The sequence below is a fragment of the Protopterus annectens genome, chromosome 3.part1 (assembly GCF_019279795.1).
Source record: "Protopterus annectens isolate FY-2018-M chromosome 3.part1, PAN1.0, whole genome shotgun sequence".
In the NCBI taxonomy this organism is placed as follows: domain Eukaryota; kingdom Metazoa; phylum Chordata; order Ceratodontiformes; family Protopteridae; genus Protopterus; species Protopterus annectens.
In genome coordinates, this window is record NC_056732.1 from 716,741,479 (window position 1) to 716,762,884 (window position 21,406).

General features: G+C 36.9%; 1 protein-coding gene across 1 annotated transcript in view; it reads right to left on the minus strand.

The window, feature by feature from the left end:
- The window catches only part of SCGN (secretagogin, EF-hand calcium binding protein), a 1,236,219-nt gene extending 1,215,103 nt beyond the window's left edge, over positions 1-21,116 (minus strand). The window contains exons 1-2 of the mRNA XM_044067071.1: positions 20,755-21,116; positions 10,732-10,802 (exon numbers count right to left, since the gene is read on the minus strand). Coding sequence (XP_043923006.1) covers positions 10,732-10,802; positions 20,755-20,824 — 141 coding nt within the window. The 5' untranslated portion in view covers positions 20,825-21,116. The remainder of the gene's footprint in view (positions 1-10,731; positions 10,803-20,754) is intronic.
- Positions 21,117-21,406: the final 290 nt, after the last annotated feature.

Genomic DNA, 21,406 nt, shown 5'->3' on the forward strand with positions numbered 1-21,406 from the left:
GATTAAAGCAGGAAAGTTGCAGTACTAAGAAAATATCAGTCTAGAACAGCAATGTGATATAAAGAAACTTCAGCAGGAAGGTTTGTATAAACATTTGGGAATTAATGAAGGATCACCAATAAACAAATGTGAATAAAACTCAGTAAGGAATACATCAGAAGACTAAATCTAATATTGAAAATAGCCCTGACATCTAGGAATAAAGTCCAAGCTATAAACCAATTTGCTCTCCTTCTTTTAACTTACAGTTATGGCATGACTGACTGGCCCTAAAAGGTATTGGATTGGCTGGACAGAAAAACAAGAAAAATGTTTCATGCTTCTCAAATAGTATATAAAAATCAGTGTATACCAGGATTATATATCCCTCGCTATGAAGGAGGTATTGACCTCCTCAAAATTGATTACAGTTATAGATCTGCAGTTATGGGACTGCATACATATCTGCTGACCTCATCAAATCCAAACCTACTGAAAGTTTTAAAACATGAGGAGAAAAAGTCTAAGATGAGCTCTCTTCTTAGTGTTGCAGATGCATTCAGGTGGCAAGTGGGAATGGAAATCAAACCAGAAGTAGAGAAAAACATTAAAAGCATTACAAGATGTATAAAATTACTCAGCCTTTTACAGTATTCCCAAACCTGCCCCAGCAGCTATAGCTTTAGTTGATCACACTGCTGCTAACTACTTAGTTAATTCCAATCCTACTCTTTATGATAAGGATGGGAAAGTTTTTGATATATATGGGGGGAAAGTGTATATATCTGCAACTTTAGTTTTCAGGTTCATGTTCCTCTTCAGCTGCCCCTCTCTGAATCCAACATAATATAACAACCAAACCTGAATGTATATAACGTAAATACTGTGTATAGCTTTCTATCTCTACTCTTTTCTAGATGATGCTAATTAGCTAAGATAATTATCAATGCTATGTGTGTACTCCACTTTTGCTACAAAACAACTGCCTCTTTCTCCTCCGTACTTCTGCCTCTCTCTGCTTACACCAGAATCTATTTCTGCTAAACATCTACCTCCCTCTCTACTGCTCAACTACCTCTCTCTTCTTCCACCACTATCTTGAATGTATACATTGTATACACAGTACTGTCCTCCATTATTTCTCCCACTTTCTACAAAACCAACAATTACTTCTATCTTTCAGATTTTCAGTCTTTGTAGCTATCAACAGAAAAAGTTACAATTTGATAGTTATTAGTATTTTGTTCAGCTTATTCTGCTGCCTCAGTTCATCCATATGCTGTACAAATCTCTAATCAACTATGTCTGTATGTCATGAAGAGGGCTCATCTTTTGCATTTGTAATTCACTACATCTCTGTATATAATTGTATGATTGCAATTGTAAGTTTTGATTTACTTGTATGTAATGTGGAGCTTTTCTCCCCGGGCCTCCACTGAAAACGGGCTCCTTGAGCCGAGTGGACCTCCCCGGTCATCAAACTGGAAATAATAAATAAACAAATAAATGTGTTAAAGTTTGTTCTGACAAATTGTGAAAGTATGAGGAATGTTTTATCTGCAATTTCTTGTGAGGAAAAATATGCTTTAAATAACTTAGTTTCTTTTTTGCAGAGGTCACTATGCATTGTGTGCAGTATGTGTATGACTCTGTTCATACCTTTTTCCAAGGATATGGCCACTGGTACTGTTTTGAGGGGGGTGGGGGTTGCATGGCTGCATTCTCAGAACCTCAAGATCATGTTAAAAATGAAATTTTAAATGCTCCCTTGGACAGAGATTTAGTGTTTGGCCCCTCTGCTGCACAGGTGATCAAAAAGTGCAATGAAAGGGGCAAACTGATCCAGGGAATCTCTAAAATTTTTCAACTTTGCTTTTCCACATTGTCAGAGAGATTTTTTCCCTTCTTTCATTTTTGGCAGAAAACAAAATAAACAGTCTCAGTAGAATTCAGGTAAACAGACATTTAAGCAGAAATGGCAAGGGAGTTCCAAAAAAGTGTCTAACCTCCCAAAACCAAGGACAGTCTAATATGTCTGAATGACTTTTCAAGAGACCTTCTGACACAGTCCTACCATGGCCTCCTTTTTCTTCCAGAAAGTCTTAATCTCCATTTTTCTCTTTGGCAACAGATTGCTTCATCCATGTGGGTTCTGAATATCATTCATCAAGGTTACAGATGGTAGTGGGAGGAAATTCTTCCTTTCCAGTTGGTCATTCCTCATCATCCAGATCACACTTTTGTTTCAACCTGTTCTTTATCATATGCTGTCTCAAGAACTGATGCAACCAGTTCCTCATATCCAAGTGTGAAAGAGCTTTTAGTCAAGGATGTTCCTACTGCCAAAGAAAGAAAATGCTTGGAGATCAGTTCTAGATCTTTCTTTCCAAAACCTGTTTGTGATAGTGACCTTACACAAAATGATGTCACTTCACAAGCTGTTGCCTCCTCTTCTTCTTTCAAGTTTCCTGGTAATACTAGACTTATAAGATGCTTATTATCACATCCCTATTCATCCAGACTTCAGACATTTATTAAGGTTTCATATGTCTGGGTAATATTATCAGTTCTCTTCCTTAACCTTTGAATTAAACGCTGCCCAAGAGTGTTCACAAAGTGTCTAGCACCAGTTATAGCTTATTGCATGCTGCAGGATATCCACATTTTTCCAAGTTTAGATAAATTGCTTATCTTTGCAGAGTCTTTTTCAAAGTGTAAAGAATTTCTCTTGGGTGAGAGATCTATGATTTTCAAGATACCCCTGGCAAGACCCCATGTGAGAAACATACAGTGGTATCTGAAATCTCTTTGGTCCCAGCATCAACACACTTCATTTTTTCAAATCCCAGTGTGGGGGTTGTCAAAAGAGAAATCCTTTGGAGGAGATAACAGATATCCTGAAATCCAGATCTCCCTTTCTTCCTTCTTAGTCCAAAGCAGTCACCACAGATACTTCAAACTTTGCTTGGTGAGCAGTTTCAAGATGGATAAAAGTGCAGGGGTGTGGAACACCAAGGACAGATGCAAGCACATAAATATCTTGGAGATGCTTGCCCTGATCAAGGCACTCAACTCTCTGAACCATCTTTGACTCCAAGACCTCCTTAAGTGGTTTTAGATGCTATCACAGTCATGTGCTGCATCAGCAAGCAAGGGGGAAGCAGGTTATACCCCTTTATAGACTTGCTGTGTTAGCTTGGGATACAGCTTCACAGCACACTGTCACTCTGCAGTCCATCAGAGCAAAACTGTGAAGCAGACAAGCTGAGTAGGACCAGGACAGACCCTTACGAATGGAAACTAGATCAGGGGGTCTTGAAACATTTGATCCATCTGTGGGAATTTCCTCAAGTAGATCTTTTTGCCTCCTCTTTGAGCAATCAACTGGCAGGATTCTATTCCAGCACTCTATGCAAGAAGCCCTGGAAGAGAGATGTCTTTTCTTTTCTTTGGAGAATAATTTTTTTGTTTTTAATAATGAATTGTTTCAACATATTCAGGAAACTGCCATGTGAATTCATTTTACCCCCATGTATGCTAATTTAACTATGTCCCTTTTTGAAATTGAACATTTATTTTGACAGAAGTTTTTTATTGATCATGTGATAAAATATTTCTGTTATATAGATGACTGAATTTTTGTTCGTAAAGACGGCCGAGATAAAGTTGATTAATTCTTTGCATAATAATAGATTTCATTTTAGATTTGATGGATGGCAGATAGGCAATCAAGTTAATTTTGTAGATGTAACTTTGATAGGCATGGGTGATGGATCTATTAGGACCACTATTTATAGAAAAATCGGGGGTAATAAATTCTTATATGGCACTACTTGTCATCCCCCCATTTATTAAGTTCTTTGCCTTATGGGGAATTTTTCCTTCTTAGGAAACTTTGTAGTAACAACTTAGACTTTCATAACAAAAAAAAGATCACTGGCCTCAAAAATCTTAGTTATCAGGAGAGTCTGGCAGCCCTTTCATTGTACTCAGTCTCTTATAGATTCCTCTGAAGAGATCTATGTCTAGCCTTTCATATCATGAAAGATCCAACCCTATTTGATCTCCTATTCCTTCATAGCACTAATGGTACATCAAATACTCAGTGAAAGGAAGTAAACCATCAGCAGATAAATAAGACATGTTGTTATGACAGATTCTTATCCAAACTTATCCCTCACCTCTGGAACAAACCTCCACTGCATGTCAAGCAGAGTAGCAGCCCTGCCACCTTCAAGGTATACCTAGAAAATTGGATGGGCAGCCTGAAATTCTCTCCTGTTCTAGCTTGTCTTGCCCTCCTTGAGGTCAGAGGGAAATTTTGAATAGGGTTCTTTGACTAGGCTTGACATGGTCTGCAGACTGATTACCTAGTACTTACATATGAACCATGGATATACATTATACACATTGTATGGAAAAAAAAACTCAGCAAGAGTATATAAAGAGAAGACTGCATATGTCCAAGGTGTCAGACATTATGTAACTTCAAGGGCTGTATTCAAATCAGAGTCAAATAATTCAGTACAATGAAATAGATAAAAACATGTATAACCATTTTATCCCGTGTACTGCTTTCTACACTTGATTAGAGTCCTGACCAGTTGCCACATACAATTAATAATGTAATTAATAAATAAAAGGCATAAATGGGGGCTTATAGCTCTACATGCAACTAGTTTTAGTTTAGATGGGAAATTCTGAGTGTTTGACATTAAGAACTGACTCAAAAAACAAGCCAGCCTGGTGGAATTACAAAATCAACAGTCTGCATAACAGAAGGAAGAAAATCATGGCAAACATTAGGAGGTGCAGCACACAGCAGGATAAAATCAATCTCATCAAACTAAACAAACAACTCAGAGGAGAAAGGAAATCTACCAAAGCCAAATGTGAGGTAAGTTTGGCCTCCCAGGCAAGGACAACCACAAAGCATTCTTTAGCTATGTCCACAACCTCAAAGGCAATACACAATTGTGTGCAGAGCTCATTGTAAATGGAGCCACCTATACTGAGCCAGAAGACATAGCAAACCTCATGGCTGATAAATTCATATCCAACTTTAACTCTCTCTCTCCCTCAACCTTCCCTCAGGAAATATCATCAAATATAACTCCCCCTACTATCACTAGGGAACAGGTCCTTAATGTTCTCTCCAAAACCAAGAACACTGCATGAATGGGCCCAGACAATATCCCAGGATGCCTTCTAAATAGCATGAAAAATGACATATTATGGCCTCTGGAATTACTATTTAACTGTAGCCTCCAAACAGGTTTCATGCCTCATGAATGAAGCAAAGCAACAGTCATCCCTCTGCACAAAGGTGGGCCATCTACAAGCTCTGGAAACTATAGATCCATAAGTCTCACTAGTCTTATATGTAAAGCCATGGAAAGAATTATCATGGAGATGATCAACAGTGATATAGCAAACCTCCAGACACTGGACCCAACCCAGTTTGGTTTTGTCAAGGGCAGATCATGCCTACTCAACCTGGTGGACTTCTTTGAGAAGGTCACCAAAGCAATGGATGAGGGCAAAATCGTTCACACTGCCTACCTTGACCTGGCCAAGCCATTTGACACAATACTTCACTTGGGAATTGTTGACAAACTCAAGAGGTTAGGTACAAATCTGTATGTTACCCGGTGGATAGCCAACTGGCTCACAGACAGGACTCAGGAAGTTAGAATTGGGGAGTCCACCTCTACAAAGAGGCCAGTCACAAGTGGAGTCCCTCAGGGATCAGTCCTTGGACCACTCCTTTTTGGCATTTGCTTCTCAGAAATCAAGGCCAATGTCAGTGGTCTCTGGCTGACTAAATTTGCAGATGATTGCAAATTAGGAGGTGTCACTGAATCTCACACTAACACAAATGTTCTCCAGGAGGGGCTGGCACAGACAAACAACTAGTGTCAGAGCCATTGACTAAAACTAAATGCCAGGAAATGCATAATAGTATCCTTTGGGAAGTCATCCATCCCTGGTAACTATCATATTGACAATGCACCCCTTAGAGTTGACCCAGTAGTCAGGGACTTAGGGACACACATAGATAGTAATCTAGCCTTTGACCATCATGTGTCTACAGTGGTGAGAAAATCATTCTATATTTCACAAATTATAAATGGGTCTATATCACAACATCGAAAAGACCTGTAATCGAACAGCATTAACTTCGAAAATGCCATTTATCAAAGTCAATCTTGTGGGGGGGCTGTGCCCCCCCACATCCTGCTAATTATATATATTGACTCCAAGATCACACTATGGTGAGGAAAGGGCAAATTTTCTGATCTTCACTGTACCACGATCGCACAATAAACACCTCGATGAATGGCAGTTCGATGTGAAATGCCATTTGATTACCAGTCTTTTTGATTTGGTGATACATACCCCTTATAAACAAAGGTATGGCATCTAAGTCCAAGGAAGTCATTGTTCCACTGTATTTGGCATCCATCAGACCTATCATTGAGTACAATAGCCCCCTTGGTATGTACGTAAACAGGGATAACCAACAACTGGAATGTCCACAGAGGTTCCTCTCTAAAAGAATACAGGGCATAAGTAAAATGTCCGATGCAGACTGCCTCAAGTCCCTATCCCTGTATTCTGTCTCCTTCTGGCTTTTGAGGGGAGATCTATGTATGGCATATAGACCATTGTCAAACCCCACTCTGACGGACCTCCTGCATATCCACAAAACAAACAGCACCAGAATTACCCATTCTAAAGACTTAAACCTTGCCTGTGATATAAATAGGTCCTGCTGGAGAGATAGGTATATATCCCTGAGACTACCTCATCTATGGAACAGGATCCCCATCCATGTGAAGCAGAGTTTCTCCCTAACCCAATTCAAGTTCAATTTGGACAATTGGGATGAGAAACCAGAAATTCATCCCTGGTTTGGCACCTATGTCTCTAATAAACACAGGTAACCTGTAAATAGCTCATCCCTCAAATCCCTGCTTACACTTATCAAGTCACAACTTGTCAGAGATTTGGGATGCATGGCTAGGCTCATTTTTGCATACATTTTAAAAAGCAGAAACAAAGAATCTTCCACTGAATGTTGACCTTACTGAAATAACAGTTTGTCAAGGGAAGATTGCAAAGAGGTCATTAGCCTAGCAAACACCTATGAACCTATAAATCTGGAAAAGAATCCCTGATGTAGTAGGATTTTACAAGTGTATTGGACATTGGCAGATTTGGTTAAGCTTCTATGTGCCAAGCTCTAGTGGCCAACATCTTAAGGGACACTTGCCATTGATCCATTATTCGTTTAAAACTGGAGCAGTGCAGGTGCACCTTCCTCTCACATGAGAAATTTTTTTGGCCAATATTATCAAGGGAAAACATTCTTTAGTGTGCTTACTGGAATTAATGCTGCTGTAGGAGAAGTGCTTCAATAACCAACTTTATTTGTTCTATAATGTTAAATAGACTAATCAATTTAGAGCATGCTGCTAGTAATAATCATGTCTCTAAAGTTAGGATCTTAGACATCTTGAGTTGAGTTAAATTCTATATGTTTTCTGTACTGTAATTATACACAGTTTGTTGAGGTCTTCTCTGTTACAGATGTTACTGACTGATCTGTTTACTTTTTTTTGCATTTGCTTCTTGTTTGTTCTTTGTGAATTTCTGCTTTTGTGTATATTAAAATTGAAACAATAAAATATAGTTCAAAAACTAAATAAAATTCACAAGTATATAAGTCATGCTGTATCAGTAATTGCTCCCACCACCCACATATAATTTAAAATATGTATTGAGTGTTTAAAATGCTGCTCCTATATACACAGGATGGAAAAATTATTTTCCACTGTGTGCCCGCATAATCATACATCCCTGTATTTTAAAGGTGCATTTCTTTGACATAAGGATATTTTGTATAGCTGTACACTGTATTATATGTGTTAATTTAGACAGATTGAGCATTCTCAGCTCTTTGAGTAATAACATTTTCAAGAGGTGCTACAAAATGCACTAATTTAAGTATACTGTTATGTGCAACTATACCCTTAAACTATATCTATGCCACAGTTTGAGTGATTTAGTATATTCAGGTAATTCTACATAAATATAATGCATGATATATAAGTACGGTTGCCATTAAATACCAAGGATACATACACATGGTATGGGCAGAATGTGTAAAACTGAAGTCTACATACTTCCAACTTGTGAGATATAACATAAAGTCAGAGGTCAAATAGAAAAAAAATTACATTTAAAATACGTGTAAAAATTAAAAAAGATAGCTAGTAAGTATGTCATCCAGAAGTATGTTAACATACATCGAACTTTAAATCATTTTAAGCCAAGATGTTAGCAAATTCTTGTTACACCTCAATGTCATTGCAGACATTATATCTGCTTGATTTCTTCCTAACGTCAGAATATCTGTCTAAATACTTCATCCTTAAATTTTCAGGGTGCACGTATTAGTTTCCCCTCAAGTGTTTGGCAGTGCTCTGTACAGACTCAGACTCACACACCTTTGGAGTGATATTTTTCCTGTAAAAGTACAATTGAAATTTCTCCAATATCTAGTTGCACACAGGACAACTAGTTTGCAGTGACAAGCACTGTCCACATAGTTGCAAACCAGATACTCCTAACAGTGATTGATATTCTCACTCCAACAGTCTAATCAATAAAAAATGGTCTGTTGCCATGGATATGAACTTTCCTACTGTCTCCGTTACCGACTTGGTGAATATGAGCATCCTGAGGCAATGCAGAAATTCTCTCATGTTTACTAACAACCAGTTCATTCTCAAACAAACTGATACGGTATGTGAGAGATGTATTTACACAATGTCACAGGAGGCAAAGCTCTCATATAAAACTACTCCTAAAGTCAATAAGGTTGTCAGTAGTACACATGCTGCACCCATCATACACAACTCAAAGCAGACATATAGACCCACATATACTGAGGCACTTACATGTAACCTTCCTAAACCACAAAGACCTCCTAGACAAAGTACACATAAGAAATAGGACCTGCTGGAGAGATAGGTATGTATCTCATAGACTACCCTATCTATGGAACAGACTCCCCATACATATGAAGCAGAGTTCCTCCCTAATCCAATTCAAGTGCAACTTGGACAATTGGATGGGAAACCAGAAATCCATCCCTGGTTTTCCTATGTCTCTGATGCAAACAGGTAACCTGTAAATGGTTCATCTCCCAGGCCCATGCTTACACTTATCAAGGGTATCAGAACTCATCAGAGATTTGGGATGCATGGCTAGGCTTAAAAGGCCCTTGTGGTCATTAGCCTAGTAAACACCTATGAACTTATGAACCTATGAACATTGAAAGAACAAAAATCCTAATTATAATGCTTTTTTCACTTCTTCACCTCAATTTCTTGTTTTTTTTTTTTGGTGAAAGTCATAATCTATGCCATTTTTATTTTGATCTATGGGCAAACTTCTTCTTCTCTGTTGTTAAAGCTAAAAGATCTATTAAAACAAAGTGTGTGGTTTAGCTCTGTAGGTAAAAGCAAGGGTATGAAAAACTGAAAACCTGAGTGTGAATCTTTTCCATTATCCCTTACACTGAATATGACTTCCATCTCAGTGCTTGCAGGTCCCACTGAAAATAAATTAATAATGTCTCAATGGGCCTTTCTAGTTAGCCAAACAAAATAAAACAATGAAACTGCTTAAGGGAAAATTGTATCATTGCAGAGCTGTATAAGAAAGGGACCAAGAAAAATCGGCTGTGGTTAGCTTTGCAATAGACCAAATGAGCTTCAAATGTCTCATTAAAAGCAGAAATATGGACACCACCACACTCCCTGGTAGTGATGGTTAACTATAGTCAATACCTTATACAGAAGAGCAGCAATTAGTTAAGGAAATATTAATTTAATGAACAGACTGCACATTTCCAGAGTAACTTATTTCAGAATTAAATTTAAATACAACGAAAGAGTGCATCGATTTTTTTTTAATATTGTGGTTCTCTTACAAATGTTTTCTGCACTCTAAAACATTTTCACCAGCAACCCTGCATTTCTTGATGTGTGTTATGACGTTAGTAGTGAGCAATGCTGAGCAACCTTGAATAAAAGCATGAGTCTTAAAAAGTACTTAGAATGCTGTACCCACTGTTTACCCTCCAACTCATAATGAATATTTTTGTAATGTGCAAAAAATATCTTAGTTCTGGACATGTAAGAAAATATGATGTTTATATTTGTTTACATATGTGTTCATTTTCTAACTGTGCTTGAAGAACATGTCATGCCATTTTAAGTAGTAAGCTGTGCAAAAAAAACAAGCTGCTTGTAACAAAATAATATAATCAAGTACTTCAGACAGCAACTATAACGTAAAGAAACAAATTCCTGAACAAATAAGTGAAATGAACCTAGAAGAACAGGTAGCTTTAATATCCCAGTTTTTATGGAAAAGGACTATTCATCTTGTGTGCCTTCTTGTGATATGACTTACGATATGATGAAGAGTAAACCAACTATGTCTTTATCATTTCCTAGCAGGACAGTGTTGATTTAAGCAACAGGTGGTAGTATTTGAATGACTGGATTAATAAAATTCCTTTAACTAAAACAATTGCTAACATTGGTAAAAACAATATATACCTTGCATACCAGTCCCTCATTGTTTTGGCATATTTATTTGAAACTAATAAAACAAATAACATGCTCATGCCTGTTTTGTTTTGTTTTAACATAACATAAGCAATAAATTACTTACTTCAGTCCCCAGTTTCTTGAGAAGATGACGGAAGAATTCATCCAGCTCTTTTCCTTCTATGTAGCCATTGTCTATGTAAAATGTAAAGTTAGAATAATTTCAGATTAATAATTTAGGTATGAAATGCATGAATCAATATTTAAGGACAGCACAAAGGTGGTTAAATTACCTGGTATGCCTGACCTTTGATAGTACTACCTTCCTGAGGAACTGTCTTCTGAATCACATACTATGTTATCAATGCACCACATATTGACTCAGAGTAATAACAAATAAATAAAAGAAAAGCAGTATGAGATTGACTCAGGTGCTGTTATCATAAAAGTGTATGACAACATGACTAGTAAAATGGTATACAGTGTCTCCAGGGATTCTGCCAAAGAAATTGCAGTAGCTCAGGAGACTCTGAATACCAGCAGCTCAGGCTCCCATTGTATGTTCAAGGACAGTAAGTGCAATCCTCACAAAAATTAGTATTTAAGTACAATTATAAGGAATATATACTAATTCTGAAAATTCTGCAACTTGGAAAATTCCCTCTTCTCATAGGTGCATAGGTGGTTACTAGGCTATCAGCCCAAAAGTCATTTTAAGCCTAGCAAGGCTTCCCCCAATTTTACCAAAATATTGCTGACATGTGTCAATCCCCAAGGGATTTTATGGTTACAATACAGGCTTGTACATATTAAGCATTCACAGGCTAGCACTGTCCATTAGGGACATATGTGCCAAACCACAAGTAAATTTGTGATTTTCCATCCATTGGTTCAAGCTTCATTTGAATAGTGTTAGGGATGAGCTTTAATTCACTTGGATGGGAGGCCTGTTCCACAGAATGGTAATCTTTGAGACACATATGTGTCCCTCTGACATGTCCTCCTTATGTTGCAGATAAGGTTTAGGTCCTTAGAATGGGTATTTCTGGTGCTATTTGTTTTACGAATGTGTAATAAATGCATCAGTGTAGGAGCAGAGGATTCCTTGTAGGCCAGGCACAAATTACCATGCAGCAGTCTATAGGAAACTGAGTACAAGGATAGGGCTTTGAGGCAATCCACATTGGACTTGTTGTTTACTCACCATATTCTTTTTGTGAGTAAACTCTGTATTTGATGACGGGTCTGATGAGATCCGAGTACCGCTGAATAATGACCTCCTTGAATCTGGATACCATGCCCTTACTTATATGTTGAATAGCACTGAATGACTTTCTCACCACAGTAGAGATGTGATGGCCAAAGGTCAAGTTATCACTGACCACTGTTTCCACTTAAAGGGGTGTGTTGTCAATGTGGTAATTTCCAGGGGTTACCATCTTTCCAAATGATACTATTATGCATTTTTTGCACTGAGTTTAAGTCTAAGGCTCTGGCACCAGTTGTTTGTCTGCATCAGGCCCTCCTGAAGGGTATCTATGTCTTAGGGGATTCGATGACCATGTCTTTTTTGCAGTTTGGTCAGCCAGAGGCCTTTGATGTTTGACTTGATTTCAGAGAAGTAGAAGCCAAAAAGAAGAGGCCCCAGCATCCATTTCTGCGGGACACCACTAATGAGTGGCCTCTTTGTGGAGGTGGATTGCCCTATCCTAACTTCTTGTATCCTAACAGTGAGCCAACTGGCTGTCCATTGGGTGTCATATGGGTTTATGCCAACTAATTTTGTAAGTTTATCTACAATGCCTAAATGAGATATTGTGTTGAACATCTTGGCCAAGTTGAGGCAGACAGTGTACACTAGTTTACCCTCATCCATACCTTTAGTAACTTTCTTGAAAAAGTCCACCTGACTTAGATAAAACTGAACTGGATATGGTCCACTGTCTGTAGTTTCCTATGTTATTGTCTATAGAGCCATGATACGTCTCTAAGGTATATTGATCTCAGAGATTGTATACATATTAGTATGAGGAGTGCATTCCCAGAGTGGGAGAGTTTTTAGTAAAACATTGAGTTTCATATTTTGCTGTTATATTCTGAGGGTACCACTTACTTTTCCAGAATTTCAGGACTCGCATTGAAGAGTCTCAAAATTACAGTAGGGTGCCTAAAAGCTCAGACTTATTTCATTCTTCACCTGTTTTGTAATATATTTCTTTTTGTCTATGATGGAGTATAAATTTTTTCATCATCTGATTACTTTCTAAGACAAATTTTGCTGACTAATTGATTCTGTACAATGAGCTAAACTTTTAGAGAGACAATTATTCAATACCATTTGTAACTAACAATTTGCAAGGTATGTCTGGGACCCATCAAAATATTTGCGTCAAAGCCTATGTCAGTGGTATAGAGGGATAAAGTCCTGATTACAGCCCAGGTGAACCAAGTTCTACTAACAGCTTGGGTACCCGATGGCACAAACTGAAAGGTAGAGTGTACCCACCCTGGTGGGGGAAGGATGGGGTTTCCCATCTTGCTTATGCCACTGGTTAAATGACAGGGTTTTGTATGGAAAGTGCAGGGCTATTGTGATGTGGGGAGATGATGCCAGGAAGATGAAGACATGGTCATCCAAAAAGTGATGGTTATCCATATTGATACATGTGGGGGAGGACACACATGCTTACAAGGGGGCAAGCTCAAGTCTGACAGATGCTTTCTCATTAGTCACTGCTTTCTAACACCTTATAACAAAGAAGCTGTTCTTTTGGAAGTATATGGTACTTAACATCCAAGTTGTCTCCTGCTCTGTTAGGTTGCAGTAATACTTGCTTTTATAGATGTCTTTAGTCTACTTTTTTAATTTTGCAAAAATAATCACATCTGAGGCACAGGTATGATAGCTGTGGCATGAAATACTAATGTAATTTTTAATAAAAAATGGTCAAATGTAACTGAGCAGGGGTGAGCACTGCTCTTTTTCCCTTCTAATCAGAATCATAAACTAACTGTAATCATAAATAACACTGAACAATATGCTAAGAAAATTCTGTTTCTATTCCACTCTGCTCAAAACATCTCTTATCTGAGCCAGTATATTATGGCATATATACAGGTTAAATGTCACACTGCATATGAAGCTACAGTTACCACTATTATCATACCTTTTTAATTGAAAATGTGTTGTAGGATACACACTATGGAACAGATGGAAAAATGAGGACATCACAGCAAAAGCCCAAGTTGCTCAAATTGCAGGGAAGGTAAAAGAGAATAGGTTATGGTGGTTTGGACATGCAGGAAAATCAGAAGGCAATCTGGTGAAGAAGATTTGAAACAGACAGGAAGAAGGCAAGAGGAAACGAGGGCAGTTAGGAAAGAGATGGATGGATTGTGTGAGACAATACCTGCGACAATCAGGCATGCCTGTTAAAGAAGGTAGGAGTGCACTGAATTGAGAGAGATGGCGACATTTGACATGACCCCCCCAACCCCATGTAGAAAATGGGTGCCGATGATAATGATGATGCCTTATGACTGATCATGCATCTCTCATTTTATTTCCAAAATGTTGTTTTAAGCGCCTTGTGAAATGTTACTGATAATAAAATAGTTGCTGCAACAGCACACCTTTTCTCTTAGGCCATTTTCAGCATTGTATAACCTTTTGAGCATCTTGTATCAAATGATCAGATTACCTGTCACCTCTGCCTGTCAGCTTTTTAATAGTAAATTATAACTTGGAAAATAAATAGCACTTGATTGCATGGCTATTGGACTGCACTGATGCATAATTCATATTTGCGCAACAGTCCAGTATAACCACTGATTCCTAAGTTCACAGGTTCATAGGTGTATACTAGGCTAACAAACTCTAGGCCCCTTATAAGTCTAGCCATGCATCCCAAATGTGACCCACAAATTTGACTTATATAGGTAGTGATTTACTGACCGCTTCTGTCCATCAGAGACATAGCAGCCATACCAGGGGGAATCTCTGATTACCCACCCATTGGTCCAAGTTGCACTTAAAAGGGATAGGGAGGATTTCTGCTTCACATGGATGGAGAGACAGTTCCAGAGAATAAGAATTCTATGTGAAACATATCTGCCACTCTAACATGTCATATTTATATTGCAAGCAAAATTTAGGTATTTTCATCTAGCAGTTCTGATGCTGTATGTTTTGAGAAAGTGTAAAAGGTTCAACAAAACAGGGTCCAGGAAAGCCCTGTATGTCAGGCAAATATCACCTGTCAGAAGTCTGTATGATATAGAGTAAAAAGACAGTGCTTCGAGGCAATCAGCATAGGATATTATGTTTACTTCTTGTATTCTTTTGCCAAATATATATATATATATATATATATATATATATATATATATATATATATACATATAGGTTACCTTCAGTCCATCAAGGGAGCAGCTTTCTGAATTGGTAAAAAAATGGTATAGCTGATCAAAAATCAACTGATCGAAATGTACCAACGTTTTTCAGTGCAAGATCATGGTAAAGTGGAGAACAAGAATTTGTCTTTTGTCCACTGTAGTGCAACGAGAGGTGGCATATACAATTAGTAGGGTGGGGCACAGCCACCCTACATGACAGGGGCACCCCTGTAAAAAATAGATTTTGTATTCTTTCAATTCTTTGTGATTCAAACTAGAGACTAGTCAAATCCTTATGATTTTAACTGTTTTAGAGGTATAACATGCATATGAAGTTTTGATACTTTGAAGGTCTGTCATACTTCATATACATGTATATGTATACATATTATGTATATAGATGTATGTGTGCATGTGTTTGAATATGTATGTTTGTATGTATGACGTGACACCCTGACCCCATCCGCAAAATGGGAAAAGGGGTTAAGGATGGGTATGTTTGTATGCGAGTATAGTTCAGAAACGTTATTGTGTTAACCTTCCATATTAGAATACAAGCTACACATTCCTAACATTGATTCCCATTAAATTATTTTTTTTATATTAATTGTTATGCTCATGCATATATAAAGTTGCTAAATTTCTTTAAAATGACAAACATACACATGAATGCTATTCAGATTCTCAAGCGGCATTATGTCAAACTCTTACTAGTCAAACACAATTTGTCAAGTCCTATACAATGAGCAGCAAGTAGTCAGGCGAGTAGGACTTCTCTACACTGCAGGACTCGTGTTAGTGCTCTTTTCTGGGTTTCACTGCTATGAGTTCTGATTTGTTATTACATTGTGAATTGACTATGTGTAGCATGATTATATATATATTTATAAGGGTCTAGTTTAGATGATTGCAATTTTAAAATGTTAAAATCTGTATGGTTGTGACCATACAATTGACATTTTAAAAATGTCAAACAGATTGTACCAATATCACGGTACACTGGAGATCAGGGAATGTGCCCTTTTCTCCACTGTAGTGTAATCTCAGAGTTGGTAAAAAAAAAAATAAATATATATATATATATATATATATATATATATATATATATATATATATGGCAAAAATGCTGTTTGTCTTGTTTTTTTAATTTTTGACATTTTAAAATGTCAATCTGTAGAACTCATGCTATCATCTAAACTAGACCCCTCTCTCTCTCTATATACATACATATATATATATATATATATATATATATATATATATAATATATGTATATATATATATATGTGTGTATGTGTGTGTAAAGAGAGAGAGAGAGGTGAGCTACAACAAATGCTCATGTGCTAGTAGCTCACGTCACAATCACTCTCTGCCACTTGTTCAAAAAGGCAATTACTTTAACTCTCACTTTCTGGATCTTCTTTAACTACTTAGCCCTCCCAACACTTGACCCTGTTACTACTAAAGCTCTAACACTAACCCTAAAATCTCCAGCTCAGTTCCAAATCCAAGTCCTCACTACCTAACCCTAGAACTTGACTCCCACTCCCTAACTATAAAGCCCCTAATCACTCCCTAAACCTGAAACTCCAATCCCTCTCCCTAAATCTAATTCTCCCAATCATTACCTAACACTAAACTCCCCCCCCCACCTCCTTAAACCTAAAACTCCCCTGATGGCCCCTGATCCTAAAAGTCTCTCTCCACTCTCTTAATCTAAAATTCCCCTTCTATTCCTTAACCATACTCCCCCACTTTCTCCTAAATGTAAATCTTCTTCATGATTGCTGCTGCTGTAATCTACTTCCCCACCCCATCCCACTTCCTCCCTATGGATGCTGCACTTGTCTCACTCAAACTTGAACAATGTGTTCAGATAAGTTTTTATCACACTCAAACTTGAATAATGTGTTCAGGTAAGCTCTTACCTCGCTCAGACTTGAATAATGTGTTCAAGTAAGCTCTTACCATGTTCATAATATAATAATGTGTTCAGGTAAGCTTTTACCTCGCTCAAACTTGAATAATGTGTTCAGGTAAGCTCTTACCTTCCTCAGACTTGAATAATGTGTTCAGGTAAGCTCTTATCTTGCTGAGACTTGAATAATGTGTTCAGGTAAGCTTTTACCTTGCTCACACTTGAATAATGTGTTCAGGTAAGCTTTTACCTTGCTCAAATTTGAATAATGTGTTCAGGTAAGCTCTTACCTAGCTCAGACTTGAATAATGTGTTCAGGTAAGATTTTACCTTGCTCAAACTTGAATAATGTGTTCAGGTAAGCTGCAGCAGCTGCTTGCCCAAACTCATATTCAGGTCTGAACATGAACAGCAGCCTGTACAAGCTACAAGATGCTCTAATCCTTGGATTCAAGAAAGTTGTCTCTGAGCAGTTCAGACTCGACTACTTGTAGCAGAACCTAGAAATATAGATATATAAATATAAACACCGAAATGCTGCATTCCTTAAGCAGCAGAGGTATATTAGGTTTCATCTGCAGTACCATTACTTTGTTACCTTGTCTTACAAACAAGAAACAGTTTTCGTTTAATCCTACATCTATTCAATGCTCAGTTTTCAATGCATTTAGTCTGAAATTTAGAGCCTAAATAACACTATTTAAGACTTTGCTACTAATGAACGTCAATTGACAGTTACCTACAGTAACTAAGGTGCTAGAATGCAAATGTAGAAGGAAGGGTTTAAATTTAAATGCTTGTGCTAGAAGCATTGTCTAATTGGCTACAAGTTCTTTACTTCCAAAGAAAAATGCCATATGTCATAAGCCTAGAGAGGCTAGGTGATTACAAAATAAGAGGTAACTATAACCAAGAATGTATATTTTCCCCCAATTAGATTATCTTAGAAAAAGGGAAAAAAATTGATATCAGTAATGTGTGTTTTGAATTCTTATTGCACTTAAGCCCATCGGACTGCACAAAAGTTTGATTTAAACAACATAAACAAATGTTGTGATTTGGAAATATTAGTTGTTGTAAGATGAATACATGTTGCACAAATTAATAGAGTTTTTAATTGTTGAAATATTTAAGTTAAACAGTATGGCAATCTGTGTTCGCAATAAGCTTTATTAAAAAAGCAATTTTTATAGAAAAATATATTGATATTCTTTTTGAACCATTGCCAGTGAAAGGCATATCAAATGGTCCCTCCACATTGAAATTTTTGAGAAGTCTACAGTGAGACTCACATTCTAAATGTACTGTCTGCCTTTTATTTCTTAAGAACAAACAGATGCTATCAACTTAGAATGATCTATCATTAGAGCTTAATATGAATAAAAATAAATAAATAAATAAAACAGAAATTAAAGGTAATCAAAAATAACTTACTAGGAAGCAAATTCTTATGAAAGGAATATGCAACTGGAATAGCTACAGCAAAAATAATTATTTAAAAGTGACAAGGTTTAGTCACACTAGAGGAGCTAAAACATAAGTAAGTACTACAGAAGGTGAGTAACGGGGTTAGCAAAATGCTAGGGTACAGAAAAGCGGTATTACTAGTAGAAGTCAAAAAGTTACTTGTTGCTGTATGAGAAGCTAGAAAGAACCCATCTGATACTATCCTTTCCAGAAAAAATAGTTTGGCAATTTATTTCAGAGGGTTAAAGTTATCAGTGGTTGAATAGCTTTAGCCAATAGTCCTGGGTAAATTTCCATTTGCAAACTGTGTGACTCTGAGCAAGTCATTTAATAAGACAGGGTTTCCAGGTCACTCCTGAAAAGGGGCATTTGTGTATAATGATCTTACACAGTAAACAAATAAACAGAAAAAAAAGACTTAATTTACTGAAAAAATGTTGCCCCTTACTTTACCCTATTCTTTCCAAGCACTATACGTTTAATTATTAGTCCAAAATCTCCTCCTTGTTCTCTGCATCTCCCTCTTCTTGTACCTACCCTAAAACATCTTTTTTTACCTCTTAATACTAATCCCCAATTTTCATCCTTTTCTCTTTTACCAAATTAATTTCCAAATATGCTCCATAGCTTTCTAGATGCTGCTGCTAATAATTAATGACATGCTATTTAACTGTCAAACATTTGTTGATTACTTGTATACCTCTGTTTACTATGTTCTTTATGTACTGTATTTTATAATTTTTTGGGGAGTTTTTCTCCGTAAGCCTCCATTGAAAATGGGTAGCTTCCTACTCAGTTGGACTTTCCTATTAAACAAATACAATAAATAAATAAATGTGATGAAGCATACTACAAGTGTTTGCAGTTATGGCAAGAACACAGCTTTAAAATAATAGGGCAGAGGCAGTTCAGTAAAGAGCAAGAAAATCTTCTCTTAATTGATATAAACACATGCTAGAAAAGCTTAACATGCATAATTAAGAGAAAAAACTGCAGAGGCATAACAAAATTATATGATATAAACAATTAAGTACCTAAAGAGAGTTTGTGAAGTCCAAGTCAGTACCAGAACGATTTCAAAAAAGCTATATGAAAATTACAAAGCTGATAACATTGTGAATGTATTCGTTAATAATTTTCACAGAAAGGTGGTGGATAACTTCAAATTTCTTGTTATAGCATCAAAATTTGTTATAGAATTCAAGCGTGGATGTGTCAAACATAATATAAGTCTTATTAGAGGCAGTGAATATAAATTACTGTATCAGGAGAATTTGCATGTCACCCACTTAGTAAGGGAAATGGCATTCTGCGTGGGCCAAGCATTTTTAGAACTGGCCAAAATACGTTTTAGTGTTAACTATTACAATACAAACAAAAACGTGCATTGAGTTAATGTTAAAAAAGAACAGATGACCTCATTTTATCTAATGGTCTTTCACGTTGTTTCTTCTGTACTCGAAGTATTAGACTGTTGCCAGCATTGCTGTAATGAATGTCAAGCAGGCTAATAAGATTATTCCAGTTCATAAATGCTACCTACTCAGTTAATTATTGTGGTGCATGTTGTTTGCTGTCTTAATTCAGACACAACCCAGTGGCAAGGTAAAAGTACTGCAGCTGAGTTAAACATAACTGCCACTGTATTACTAACACATGATACATCTTCCTTTCCTTAAAGAATCTATTCACACTCTTCCTCTCATTACCTGCGTCCGCTAAACTGCTTGGATAAACATAGCACTTACTGTAGCTGTGTGTAGAAAATCGACCGATAAGTCAATTCAATTTTTAGTGAAAAGATTCACAAGATTACAAAACTCCTAGATTGATGAAATAAGCATATTTTCTCGTATTTTGAATCAAGACAGATTTATTTTCATGTTATCTGTTTATATTTTGAGAAACTGAGAAAGTTTCCCAAAGTGTCTTAAAGCAATCCATTACAAGTTACAACGACATATACATCAGGAAAATCCTTTACTGATGACGATTACAGCCTGATACCTAGGCTACTGAGTATATCAAGGTCAAAAACTGACAAAAGCAGTTCTAATAAAAGATGGAACGTCATTTCAGAGCTTGACAGTCATGGTGAGAGGGAAACAAAGCAGCCTCTTTGCAACCAAGCTTAACTGATCAATGGCAGCAAAAAAATATTTGCCTTATACCAAAGAGTTTCTTTCCCTTCTTTCATTCATCCTTTAATAAACTAATATCAGTATATGGACTATAGCAATGTTAAAACCGTATTGAACAAAATACGTATAGTTTAAACAAGTTCGTCATACCGAGGCTGGTGCACAATTCCAAGAAAATACAAAAAGTGTTAAGATTTAAGAAGCAGAATGCAAAATCTGTACTCACCATCAGCATCGAAATGCTGCCAAATTTCCAAAAAGCCTGCAGCATCCAACTTGTCAAAGGTGCTATCCATCGTAACACCTGCCAGAACTTTCAGCACCAAGGACAGCGACTGAAGGCGTGAAGGAAAGCAGACTTTTGTCCAGTACTTTTTGTACAAGTACTTTGCTTTCCTTTAAACTGCTTTTATTCCCTAAACAATGTGTACTTTTACGCAGTGACTTTCTGGCTGTTGAAAATACTGTCGAGGCGGACAATGTCCCGTAGATCACGGTAATATCAGCCTGTCAGCCTGTTGCTCTTTCCTGGCTGAAACTAAGTGATTTCTATCGCTACTGTTGCTTTATTAACAGCTGCTGGACCTCCTCTATTAACATCTGCAGGAACCCCCTTGTGGCGCAGGCGCAGGGAGTTCTCAACAGGATCAGGGACAAATCCAGAAATAATTAGGGACAATCAGGGCCACTTATTAAAATATTATTAATATTAACTTGATATATTGACAGAATAAAAGTATCTGGTTTAATATTTGCTGAAGTTAATTAAATATATTACTCTGATCGTTGTTATTAAGTGTAATTCACCACCTTTTCTCCAAAAGTCACCAATTTAGAAGGGATTAAGAGTACAGAGTTAAAAATTGAGTCAAAATCAG